The sequence below is a fragment of the Scyliorhinus canicula genome, chromosome 13, assembly GCF_902713615.1.
Source record: "Scyliorhinus canicula chromosome 13, sScyCan1.1, whole genome shotgun sequence".
NCBI classification, from domain to species: domain Eukaryota; kingdom Metazoa; phylum Chordata; class Chondrichthyes; order Carcharhiniformes; family Scyliorhinidae; genus Scyliorhinus; species Scyliorhinus canicula.
Window position 1 is genome coordinate 50,833,254 of NC_052158.1, and position 13,752 is coordinate 50,847,005.

A 13,752-nucleotide genomic window follows, 5' to 3' on the forward strand; every position below is an offset into this window, starting at 1 on the left:
TTAAATTGTGGCTTAGGGTCCAAAGGTCAATGGGGTTACAGGGAATAGGGCATGGGTGTGGGCCGAAGTAGGATGCTCTTTCAGAGGGTCATTGGGTTGAATGGCCTCCTTCTGTATTGTAAAGTTTCTATGATTCTATGATATGGGCGTTGGCAGCAATTTGTAAGTATTCACAGGGACTGTCGAGTCTGCAGCATAATCAATAAGCAATCTCCAATCTGCTCAATTGCATGCTTCCAATGACAGGACTGAGAGTAGCACTAGCTGGGAGATTTATCTCGTTGAATTGACTGCAACATGTGAATGACATGTTCTAATCTCACTCCATTTCAGACTTCACATTTACTGTAAATACCAAGATTATTAAAAATATATTCTGTACAATATCTGATTCACTATATTTTGAGATATAAATTGTGTTGGAATGGAAGGAGTTAACTGGACTTGTTTGTTCAGTGACTGTAGTTAATGTCTGCCTCCACGGGTGTTAATTGTTTCACTGGGGGGTTTTCTCTCGGCAATAAAGATTGTCTTTCTGTCAACATATCAATCTCCAGTATTAGTGGGAGCGTCACCTCCGGCACAGTGAACATTGAGCACGAGAATGGATCCAAATCTGGGAACAAGGACTATGAATTTTACAACCAAGACTGCCCATTTTTCTTTTGGAGATGAGTTTAAAGTTCTAAGTCTGCTCCAGGACATACAACTTGTCTACTATCCCCTGCTGGCTATTATAGGTGTTCCCGGTGAGTCTCTATCTAGCTCTCATTCTGTGTAAAACATTACTAAACTTTGTGTTGCGGTTCCTGGCATGCACTGGAGCGGCGCTTTGGTGTTCCTGGTGAGTCACAATTTATTAATCCATGAATTCTGTAAAATGTTTTAAAACTGTGCTGATTTTCTATTTGTCATCACTGCTTCTGTATCTCTGGGTAACCTCACTCTCTGAGTCTTTGAATAGGACTATGCCTCATGTTGGAGGTGTATAGACTTTGGCGAAGCCACAGCTGGAGTATTGTGTGCAGTTATGGTCGCCACATTATAGGAAGGATGTGATTGCACTGGATTGGGTGCAGAGGCATTTCACTAGGATGGTTCCTGGGATGGAACATCTAAGTTATGAAGAGAGGTTGGATAAGCTTGGGCTGTTTTCGTTGGAGCAGAGAAGACTGAGAGGTGACCTAATCGAGGTGTGCAAGATTATGAAGGACATGGACAGGGTGGATAGCGAGCAGCTGTTCCCCTTAGTTGAAGGGTCAGTTACGAGGGGACACAAGTTCAAGGGAAGGGGCGGGAGGTTTTGGGGGATTTTTACCCAGAGTGTGATGATGAACTGGAGTACACAGGAATACACTGCCTGGGAGGCTGGACATGGCATCCTTTACAAATACCTGGATGAGCACTTCGCACATCCCGTGCTGGTAAATGGGATTAGTAGGTAGGTCAGGTGTGTTTTACATGTCGGTCCAGACACGATGGGCCGAGGGACCTCTTCTGCACTCTGTGATTCTGTGATTCTTCAATACAATTTCTGTTCTTCCATTTAGAAGTGGAGCAGTGAATTGCAGTATTGATGCTGCAGCATCTCTCAGACAAGCATGTCCCTAGGGTCTCTAGGACGCTGGATTCTACTCTCTGATCAATTGCAAATCTGTTGCAGCTCACTGGCAGTGTTGAGTGACACGGCACGGGCAGTGCTACAATGGGTTTGGAAAGTTTCTTTCCCAGGAAGGCAGGGGGGAAAAACACATTAAAACAGGGAAATAGGAATATTGTGTACTTTAATGCAACTCCAGTGTCACGGGGAAATAGGAATACTGGTCTGAACTGTTTTGTTCCTCCTGTGGAATAGGACATGGGGAGGGACTCAGGACAGGCAGCTCTGCAGCGTGTACCCATGTACACCCGTCCTATTATTCAGTCCAGTGACTTCACTGCACATGAATGTCAGGCATGTTCTGTAAATGGTGGCTATCAGGAATCCACCCCTTTGAACCAGGTGCCCATCTATACATTTGGTGCCCATCCCTAATTGCCCCTATGGATGTGGTAGTGAGCTCTTGCCTTCTAAAACAGCTGCGCCTGCGCTGTACAGGAAACCCGCAGTGCAGTTAGGGAGGGACTTACAGCGTTTTGTCATAGTTCCAGGTAAGTCCGGATGATATGTGGCTTGGAGGGGAAAGTTGATATGTTGCCATTCGCATGCGTCTGTGCCCTTGTGATACGAGCTGGTAGAGACTGTATTTGGAATGTGCCGTTACAGGAGGCTTAGCGAGTTGCTGCAACTCATCTTTATAGAGAGCATCATGGCAGAGGGAGTGAACGTTTAAGATGGTGGACGACATGCCCTCACACATCCTAAAATGTGGTGTCCGGAATCATGATTCCAGTCCAATTCCCTTCCAGCAGCTAGTGCCTCAGACTTTAGAGCCAGTTATTTCCGGAACTAGTCAGTTGCCAGGGGCTTGAGGGACCCATCAAGCATGTCTGACCAGGAGTATCTCCCACTCTGACCGCCAGCCATTGATGTGTTGGAAGGATTCTCCAGGTTGATAGTCAACCTGTTTAGCTGCACAATGAATGCACCTTCCTTGGCCAACAAGTCCTCAGATGGGATTTGAACCCAGAGTTTCTGGCTCAGAGGCAGGCGTGCCACCCACTACGCCACTAGACCTCATGATTGGTCAAGGTAACCTCCGAACTGTTGTGCTCTATGCCTCTATTTTTAAGTGCCAGGATCCCAGTCCCGAATTAATCTCCGTGACTATCTGCCCTGCCACCAATGATTTTGGCGCACACACACAATGAGATAACTCACCTCCTACCTCTCCTTCAGAATCATATCTTTTCTTTTTCGGTTTGTCTTCCCACATTCTTCTTTCCAAAAAGACCACTACGCCCTGCAATGCCTCATCTGCCTCTTGTTCGTCTATTCCACCAACCCTCGACCGTCTCTTGAAGTCTATAACTATCCTCTTCACAGTTTACAATGCTTGCAACTTTAGTGCCAACTGCAAATGTTGAAATTGTCTCCTGTGTATCTAATTTGAGGCCATTAATACATACCAAAGGAAATGAGAATCCTGATCCAACTGCAGGGATCCCGCTATTTAATTCATCCATGTAATGTGTGGGTGGGGCAGATAGATTCAGTAGATTCACTGCTGCTGAAGAGCTCAGGCTGCGGTATAGTATTCACTCCCTCCTGCCTCTCCATCGTCCTCACTACCATCAAGGTCACCCTTGTGTGAAGGAACAACAAGTAATGTCACTATTTGTTGTCCACACTGCAGAGGGAAGGTGTGAAGAATATATCAGATGGCCATGATACAGCACACCCACTCTGAGCTGAATGGGAGGGATGCATTAGAACTGCTCCAGTTCCGACACATTGGCTGAGAATCCTACGAGTACAGGACAACAGTGGGGAAGGATTCCAAAGCCAGGCAATGAAATGGAAACCCAGAAATATTTGTATTTATCAAGGTATTTTCATTGTCTCAGTCCACCTCCGGCACTTCACAGCTAATAAGTACTTTTTGAAGAGCTGGAATGTCAGAAAGGTGGCAGCCAACTTTCACACAGAAAGCTCTCACTAAAGACAAGGCAAGAGGGACCAGCAAATATGCCTTACTAACTTTATTGAGGGAGACATGTTGACCAGGACACTGGGGAAAATGCCTCTTGTTTTCTTAGAAATAGTATCTTCAGTTATTTTAGATGAGAGAGAGCACACAAGTTTTCAGTATTTGTTTCTGTCTTATCACATGGCTTCAGTGATGTCACAGTGTGGGTGGAGCTGGGCTGTGGCTCTGTGAGATGGGTTTACTTTCACTTTGGTTTGGGGCTTGTTTGTAGCTCAGAGTTTTTGCTTTCATTTTCACATTTTGGCTGCTGTACTCAGAAAGAGAAACGTCTTGGCTTGTCTCTCTAGCTTCATTTTAAAAGCTGTTTCCAAGCTGCTTGATAACTTAAGAATAAATAATTGCTTTCTGGAAGGAATTCAAACCTGCTATTTTGGAAAGTAAACAAGAGCATCCAAACCAGGACTTGAGTGCTGTGTGCTGGGCCACGCCTTTGAAAAGAGGGTACTGGTTTATGGGATTTTGTTAATAAATTGGAACAGTTAAAGGGGGAATTTATTAAGGGTTATACATAGAGTACTGTAGCTGTGTGGAGTATTTATGTTTGTAGTTGATAAACATGCTTACTGTGTGTGTTTATAAAAATGTTGACTAAATTCGTAGACTAAAGGTGGTTTTGATTAAAAGTGCTTAAGGCCCCTGTTGAATAACACCTGTGAGGCAGGCCCTTCATCTCAACGTAACCAAAATCAATAAACAGTTGTAGGTCAGGTGAACTCCATGATATATGGGCAGCAGGGTAGCATGGTGGTTAGCATAAATGCTTCACAGCTCCAGGGTCCCAGGTTCGATTCCCGGCTGGGTCACTGTCTGTGTAGAGTCTTCACGTCCTCCCCCTGTGTGCGTGGGTTTCCTCCGGGTGCTCCGGTTTCCTCCCACAGTCCAAAGATGTGCGGGTTAGGTGGATTGGCCATGCTAAATTGCCTGTAGTGTCCTAATAAAAGTAAGGTTAAGGGGGGGGGGGGGGTTGTTGGGTTACGGGTAGAGGGTGGATACGTGGGTTTGAGTAGGGCGATCATGGCTCGGCACAACATTGAGGGCCGAAGGGCCTGTTCTGTGCTGTACTGTTCTATGTTCTATGTTCTATATACTTTGGAGTTTTCTGAACCCTGGCCCATAACTGTGGGATTAGAACATACATCCCAACCGAACAGCCCAGGGTGTTATCAATACAAATTACTCAAATGTCTGTCTCTATCTTTCTGTCTCTCTCTCTCCCGCTGCCACTCTCTCTCGCTATGTCTGTCTCTCTCTCTCTCTGCCTGTTTCTCTCTCTGCCTCCATGTCTCTCACTCTCTCTCTGGTTGTCTCCCTCTCTCGGCCTGTCTCTCGCTCTCTGCCTGTCTCTCTCTGCCTGTCTCTCTCTCTGCCTGTGTCTCTCTCGGTCTCTCTCTCTCTCTCGCTCTCTCTGCCTCTCTCTCTATCTGCCTGTCTGTCTCGCTCGCTCTCTCTGCCGTTCTCTCTCTCTCTGCCTGTCAGCAGATCATGAAAAACTCCAATAATGATGGATATTAATGGTGGTAGACTCAATGGCTGTGGACTCCACACATGGAAAACTTAAATACTCGAGGACCCAAAGGCCAGCTTGATCGCAGTTCATTTGGTGTTGTAGATGGCATTAGTTTCGGAAAGAGATGACCTTGGTGACTAAGCATTCGGGATCTTTCTGGGTCAAAACATGGCCCAATAAAGGACTGAGGTAAGTGATGCATCATGACAGATGCCAGGATATCGAGGGCACATCTGCATGAGGCACAGACCCCAGTATTTAGAATCCCCACAATGCAGAAGGAGGCCATTCAGACATCAAGTCTGCATTGACCCTCTGAAAGAGCACCCTACCTGGTCCCACTCCCCACCCTATATCATAGATTATCATAGAATGTACTGCAGAAGGAAGCCATTCGGCCCATCGAGTCTGCACCGGCTCTTGGAAAGAGTACCCTACCCAAGGTCAACACCTCCACCCTATCCCCATAACCCGGTAACCCCACCCAACACTCAGGGCAATTTATCATGATCAATCCACCTGACCTGCACATCTTTGGACTGTGGGAGGAAACCGGAGTACCCAGAGGAAATCCACACACACACGGGGAGGATGTGCAGACTCCGCACAGTCAGTGACCCAAGCTGGAATCGAACCTGGGACCCTGGAGCTGTGAAGCAATTGTGCTATCCACAATGCTGCCGTGCTGCCCTATATCCTCGTAACCCTCCAAACCTGCACATTTGTGGACACTAAGGGGTAATTTAGCATGGCCAATCCACCTAACCTGCAGTTCTTTTGACTATGAGAAAACCGGAGCACCCGGAGGAAACCCATGCGTTCACGAGAAGAATGTGCAAATTCCACGCAGACAGTCAACCAAGGTGGTAATAAAACGTAGGCCTCTAGCACTGAGGTAGCAGCGGTAGCCACTGTGCCATCGTGCCGCCAGCTACTCCCACATTTAACTGTATCATGGCTGATTTTGTTTCCTCAGTCCAATTTACCTACACTCACTCCATAATCCCTGAGTATCGCTGACGGAGAATCCAGCCCAACATCTTTCACTTCAAACACCTCATTGAAAGATAGTAGCACCGTGGTATTGTTACTGAACATGTGGTTAAGAGAGCTGGACAAATCAATGCTTCCATATTGGAAGAATGCAGACACGGGAAGAGTGTGAAAACTTAACATGGACAGTGGTCCAGGGCCGGGATCGAACCCAGGCCTTCAGTGCCATCAGGCAGCAGTGCTAACCACTGCGCCACTGTGCTGCCCAACCATAAAGTACTCCTGATGCTACGCCAGCTGGACTATTTGCTTATGGGCTTTCCTGTGTTTCTAACAGATTCAAGCACTCAACTAATACATCATATATCTCTATCCTTTGATTTAACCTGCACCTCTACTTCTAATTCACTTGCCAATTCAATTATGAAGCTCTTGTAAACAAACATAAGACAAATCCTCCACCTGAAGAAAAGGTTGAGCAGATTCCAGAGCCATCCTGTTATACTATTACAAGCCTGGTGCCTCTTTAATACATACCCAAATCGTCACTGCCTACCATTCCAAAGATCCCGGATGAGCCCCCAAGCTACGTCACGGCACCCCGGGCTAGTGAGCAGTCAATTCCAGCCCTACTTGACACAGAGTCGCAACATAGGTGAAATTAGATTTGATTTTAGTCCTTGATTGAGCTCAATACACTACAATCGCTAAGTTTGTAACTTTGTAACATAAGTAACCTTTTATGATGTGTAGTATTATAATTAAACAGATAGTCAGTTGCATATTCTATCTGCTATCGTTTTTCAAACACTCTTGCTTTCTAACTCATCCCATTATCTACACACACAAATAAACAGCACAGTGGGGGAAAGGTGGCTGAAAGGGATTCAAGTTTCATCATCTTCCATGGTGGGATCGAACCCAAGTCACCAATGGATTGTCCTGGATCTCTGGATTACAAGTCCAGGAGAAATGCCACTATGTCCCCAATTTACATGCAAAGCCCATGAGTACGTTTGCAGTTTACTGATTAAATTATTAACATTTTTAAATAATCTACTTTTAGCAGACTAATAGAATAAATCACACTGTCCAAAATTCTATTTAGTGGAGAATACTGGTTAGTACAGTGCTGGGTCGCATAATACTTTCTCCACATTATATCTACAGATTCCCCTTCATCTGCTTTGCATTTTATTTGCTATAAATTGGTGAAGCACGACTTCTCTGTCACAAAATCATGTTAACCCTGTTATGGTTGCATTATGATTTTTTGAATGATTTGCTCAATAATGGCTTCTAACATTTACCACCCAACAGATGTTAACAATTAATTTATGGGATGTGGGTGCCGCTGGCTCGGCCAGCGTTTATTGTTCTGCTTACTAGCCTCTAGCTTCCAGCTTTTTTCCAACATCCTCAGCCCACCCAAGCGTTCTCAGAGAATCTGCGAATTACCAGTCCATTGGGAACGTTTCTCCCGAAATTTTTATGACTTTAAGTTCCTCCCTCTCTTGCAGTGAGGTGGTGAAGTGGTTAGCACTGCTGCTTCATGGTGCTGAGGGCCCAGATTCCATCCCGGCTCTGGGTCACTGTCATTGCGGTGTTTGCACATTCTCCCCATGTTTAGGTGGGTTTCACGCCCACAACCCAAAGATGTGCAGGGTAAATGGATTGGCTGCACGAAATTGCCTCTTAATTGGAATAAATGAATTGGGTACTCTAAATTTTTTTTAATTTAAAAAAAATGTTACCTCCTCTCTTTGACCTTTTGATTTTCAAGTATTCTCGGGATCTTCTGTGTCTTATAAAGTGAAGACTGCCACAAAGCTTATGTTTCTGCTAACTCATTTCCCAATGTTATTTCCCGAACCTAACCTACTAAGGTAAAAACTCTCACTGTAGTTAACCTTTTCAATTTTAAATGTCACTCTTACTCTTTGTGTTTAGATTTCTAGTTAGCTTTCCCTCAGACTACAAATTCTCTATTAATTTTTGTTCGTCAATATTTGTTTCTTTCTAAGTTATGTCCAATCTTCTGAAAGTTATGAAATGTCCCCTTAAAAGTCTACCAGATCTCTACTGTCTGACCTTTAACCCATTTCTACAACCCACTTAAGACAACACTTTTTCCATATCCTTTTAATTGTCTTTACATATGTTGAAGATATCAGTCCTAGATGCATATCTGCTCAATATAATATTGTATCATATTATGATCACTATTGCCAAGCTGTTCCTTCACTAAGAGGGCTTTAATTAAACCTGTTTTATTGCGTATTGCCAATTCTACAATAGCCTGCACTTGTTGGCACTTAAACATACTGCTCTGAAAACTTGACTCGAAGGCATTCATTGCACTTAACTTGGACAATTGCAAGAGAATTAACTGCTTCATTTCTGCAGTTGGTTTCTCCGACTTGCCTCACTCGATTTCACACATTCCCATCCCTGAACACGGACCAAATCTGAAGGTGTCAGAATGAAGGACGTGACTGCCTTCTAGAATGAAAGTTGTAATGTAAATTTACTCCTGCTTGATGCATTGCAATGCCTGAACCTCAGATCCCTCCTCATAATTCTGAGTCAAAGTTCCTGAAGCGGCAGAGATTCACTGCTCGTGTAGTTGCCGTCGATCACACAAGTGACAACTAGAACCCACCAACTGCAGCTGCAATCTCCTGCCCAGAAAATGTTATTATGTTCAATTTAACTAATTGCATTTAGAAATAGTATAATTGCATTTATAAATAGTACTCGATGCTTATATTAATGTTATCAAATGATTCATCTCGCGTTAGGTTGTAAATTTAGGTCAATGCACCCCAATATCAAGTTAAACCACTGACCCCATTTAGAGTAAGAGAAACAAGAGACTTCATACTTAGCGATCACTCACCTACCTGCTCAGCTATTCCATGCTTTTGGGCTTCAGCTCCAACATCCCACGGGTCTCTGGTTGGATTCTGGGTTCACGCCATTGATGTAAAAGTCAGAACCAAACCTCTTTCCTCACTGTACTGAATTCCCTCACTCACTAAATCTCCGCTACATGCCGAGCTGCATTTAATAAAGGGCGGCTATGTTTTTAAAATAAATTTAGAGTACCCAAATCATTTTGTCCAATTAAAGGGCAATTTTAACTTGGCCAATCCATTTACCCTGCACATCTTTGGGTTGTGGGGGCAAGATCCAAGCAAACACGGGGAGATTGTGCAAACTCAACATCGACGGTGACCCAGAGCCGGGATAGAACCTGGGACCTCGGCAACATGAGGCAGCACGGCTAACCACTGCGATACCGTGCTGGTAAAGGGCTGCTGCTTTTGGGCTTGTTTGCTTGTTGTTCTTATACAGGCCACTTGTATTAGTGTTATCCAGTATTCCATGGGCATGAGCAAGTATTGCCATCTAGTTAAATGAGCTCCACCACACTTCCTAATTAAGTAGCTGTAGCTGTCGGACCAGCAGAGAAGTTGTTCATCTTTAATTCAGGACTTTATTTTTAATTTTGCGTACCCAATTGTTTTTCTAATTAAGCGGCAATTTACCATGCCCAATTCACACCCCTGCATAGATGCATAGATACAGAAAAGATAAGAGCAGGATTGTGGGGGTGAGACCCACACAGACACGGAGAGAATGTGCAAACTGTGCAAGGACAGTGACCCGAGGCCGGGATCGAACCTGGGACCTCGGCGCCGTGAGGCAGCAGTGCTAACCACTGCGCCCCATGCAGCCCGTCTGATTAAGAACTTTAACAATAAATCATGCTTCAGTGCTAAATGCAAATGAAAGATACTAGAAATAGATTATTCCTTAAAATTAACCTTTAAAATATATCACCCACCAAATTCCCACGCTCACATTCTGCATCAAGCTGCCCTCAGTGACGAGCATTCTGCTTGGATACAACACGGCAGAGGTAGCAAGATGATGGGGGAAGGGGGTGATTGGATGGTGATAATGTTAATGGGCTAGTGTGCCATAGGTGCCGAGAGAACAGTGGCACAGTGGTTATCACTGCTGCCTCACAGTGTCCAGGACCAGATTCAATTCCGGCCTTGGCTGACTGTTTGTGTCGAGTTTGCATGTTCTCCCCGTGTCTGGGTACTCTGGTTTCCTCCCACAGGCCCAAAGATGTGCCGGTTAGGTAGACTGGCCTTGCTAAATTGCCCCTTACTGTTCAAAGGGGTTACGGGGACAGGGTGGGGTGTGGGCCTGGGTAGGATTATGTTTTAGAGGGTCAGTGCAGACTCAGTGGGGTCAATAGCCTCCTTAGGCACTAGGGATTCTATGATTCTTCTATTAATAATGCTCTGGAGATACAAAATAATATCCCACCATGCCAATGGAGAAATTTCAGTTCCCTTCTTAAATCTGGAATTTAATGAGAGTCAGACAAGCATGGAACTATGAGATACGGTTGTTGGGTTGGGATGAGTGTTCAGTTTGAGAGGTGCAAATAATAGAAATTAAGGTATGAAATAAAAGATGAGGATCCTTGCTTCCAATGTCAAGGTCATTGAAGTAGACTGTCACTCCAGGATGCTCAGGCATCGAAGTTACAAGTGGATTGCTCGTTAAGATCCTCTGGCAGGTACATTCAGTTATTACTCCCAAGTTGCAGGATTCCCTTTGGAGAGTCATTAACCTTTCTCAACATGGGCCTTCACCCAAAGGATCAAATGTGGTTGCCGAGGAACTTTATTTCTGCTTGCCCAAAGGAGCATTTGGCTCTGTTGAGGTGTAGGCCATGCTCGTGGATCCTCTGGAACACGCGCTTGAGTCGATTGATGTGTTCCTGCGGAGTGGTGGACCAGACAATGATGTCATCTACGTACCCCCTCAATGTCCTCCATCATTTGCTCTATCATTCGGTGGAAAACCACTTAGGCGAAGATGATGAAAATGGCATCCGGTTGTAACAATGCCGGTGTTAAAGGTGCAGAGCTTCCTACTGGATGTGTCAAGTTGTATCTGCCAGAACCCCTTGGATGCGTCTGACTTTGTGAAAAATTTGGCGCGAGCTATTTCACAGGTGATCTCTTTACGCTTTGTGATAGGGTAGCGTTCCCTCATGATGTTACGGTTCAAATCTTTGGGGTTTATGCAAATGCACAGTTCCCCTGACTGTTTCTTAACACACACCATGGAGCTGAACTAGTCGGTGTGTCCTGTTACCTTAGAGATGATGCCCTGGTCCTGGAGGTCCTGCAGCTGCTGCTTGAGGCGGTCCTTAAGGTGTGCCAGCACCTGGTGGGGTGCATGAACCACAGGCGTATCATTCGGTTTAAAAATAATTTTATACGTGTATGAGAGTGTGCCCATACCCTCGAAGATGCTGTGGTATCGTGCAATGATGTCTTTCAGTTGTGTCTGACAGTCGGCGTCTGGTGAGGCTGATGCCTCAGCGGGTGACATGGAGTGAACCCTTTGTACGAGGTTCAGGATCTTGCGCGCCTGAGCACCGAGCAGGGAAGCTTTGGTGGACCCTACAATCTCATAGTGAATGGTGGCCTTTAAGGAACGGTGCAATACCACAAGCTGGCATGAGCCACTGGCAGCAATGGAATTGCCATTGTAGTCGAGAAGCTGGCGGATGGCAGGATGGTCGGATTGACGTGGAGGTTGTGCAGGTCAGACTGTGAAATGAGGTTGGCTGAAGCGCCGGTGTCCAGCCTGAATTGGATGCGAGATTTGTTGATCGTAAGGGTGGCACACCACTCATCGTCCGGATCAATGCTCATCACTGAGAAGGGCTTTGCCTTTTTTTGGGAAGCATCGTATGCTTGGTGAATGGGGTTTTGAGATCCATGGTGTCGGGGTATGGAACCATGTCGGAGTCGGAATTTGTAACTGCTTGTTGCACTGTCTGGACATTCCTGCGCTGCTGCTAGGAGCGATGTGAGGCAGGTAGTTGAGCAGATCTGCACAGGGCTGCATAGTGCCCAAGCTTGCCAAACTGGAGACAGTGTTGAGGTTTTGCGGGACATTGCCACTTTAAGTGGGAGGAGCCACAGTTGTTGCACATCGTGACGCTGATGGCAGGACGCTACATGCGCCACAGCGCATGCGCGGTGCGGTCGAACATTGTGCTCTCCTGCGCAGCTCGGTGCTCGGCCTCGCTGTCCCCTCGGTCGTTGCGTGCATGCGCAGGAGCCTGGGAAAAGCGCATGAAATGGCTGCCTCATCCAGACTCAGGCACTGGAGCTGTTTTACTGCCTGCAACTGCTCCACATCGTGGGGGCCTTGCCGCGCCGTCTCTGCCGCTTTAATGTGCGAGTACCGGTTAGTAGCGTGCTCATGCAGAACGCAGGTTTTGCTGGCTATATCGAGGGTAAGCTGCTTCACTTCAAGGAGCTGCTGGCGTAGGGGGTCTGAGTGCACCCCAAAAACGATCTGGTCCCAGATTATGGAGCCGCAGGTGGAGCCGCAATTACAGGATTGCGTGAGGATGCGAGGATGGGTTAGGAATGATTGAAAAGGTTCATCCTTACCCTGCAAACACTGTTGAAACACGTATCATTCAAAACTCTCGTTGACTTCGATGACACAGTGGCAGTCGAATTTGAGCAGGACTGTTTAGAACTTGGACTTGTGCTCACCTTCAGCAAATGTGAGCGAGATAAAAATGTGGATGCCGTGGTCCCCGGCCGTGGAGAGAAAGAGAGCGATCTTTCTGGCATCTGACGCGGCTTCGAGGTTGGTGGCTTCGAGATACAGCTGAAACTTCTACTTAAAAATCTTCCAGTTGGCACCGAGGTTGCCGGCGACACGGAGCGGCGGGGAAGGGCGGACGCTGTCCATATTACTGGATGGCTGATCGCTGGTGAAAGGCAGACTATCTCAGGGTAGGTCTGCCAAACTCTAACATCACGCACTGGTACCATGATGTGTTGGGTAAGCTGGGTCTGCGAAGACTGTGTCCATAGCATTGAGAGAGACAGGCTTCCAGCACTTGTAGAAATGCAGCTCTATTTTATTGAACTATGAACTGTTAAACATACTTGAACTGTGGGTTGACACTATGCTGAGTTGACTGGAGACCTGAGGCTAACCTGACCAGACTATATTGCTACCACATGGTGGATGTTCATGTTGCTGCTCACGGGCTCTGGCTGTCTCAGATGCTGCATTCCAAGAGAGTGGGAAAACTAGTGCCCTCTGGCTTTATGGTGGCCGTGTCCTGTCTGGTGCTTGGCTGCTGTGTTCTGTGTGTTGATTGGTCGTTCAATGTGTCAGTCAGTCTGTGTTTGCACCATCATATACTTATGTGTATATTATCACACGACTAACCTCACAGAAATTGGTTCGGCTAGAAGTAAAAATGCAATTTATGTTTGAGTATCATTTAATTGAGCTGAGTAAGAGCAGAACAAAGAACAAAGAAAAATTACAGCACAGAACAGGCCCTTCGGCTCTCCAAGCCTGAGCCGATACAGATCCTCTATCTAAAACTGTCACCTATTTTCTAAGAATCTATATCCCTCTGCCTCCTGTCCATTTATGTATCTGTCTTAAATGACGCTACGGTACCCGTCTCTGCCACCTCCACTGGCAATGCGTTCCAGGCACCCACCATCCTCTCCCTCTCGCATA

General features: G+C 46.0%; 1 protein-coding gene across 1 annotated transcript in view; it reads left to right on the forward strand.

Moving 5' to 3' along the window:
* The first annotated feature begins 604 nt into the window (after positions 1–604).
* The window catches only part of LOC119975601 (probable G-protein coupled receptor 139), a 38,741-nt gene continuing 25,593 nt past the window's right edge, over positions 605–13,752 (forward strand). The window contains exon 1 of the mRNA XM_038815388.1: positions 605–749. Coding sequence (XP_038671316.1) covers positions 605–749 — 145 coding nt within the window. The remainder of the gene's footprint in view (positions 750–13,752) is intronic.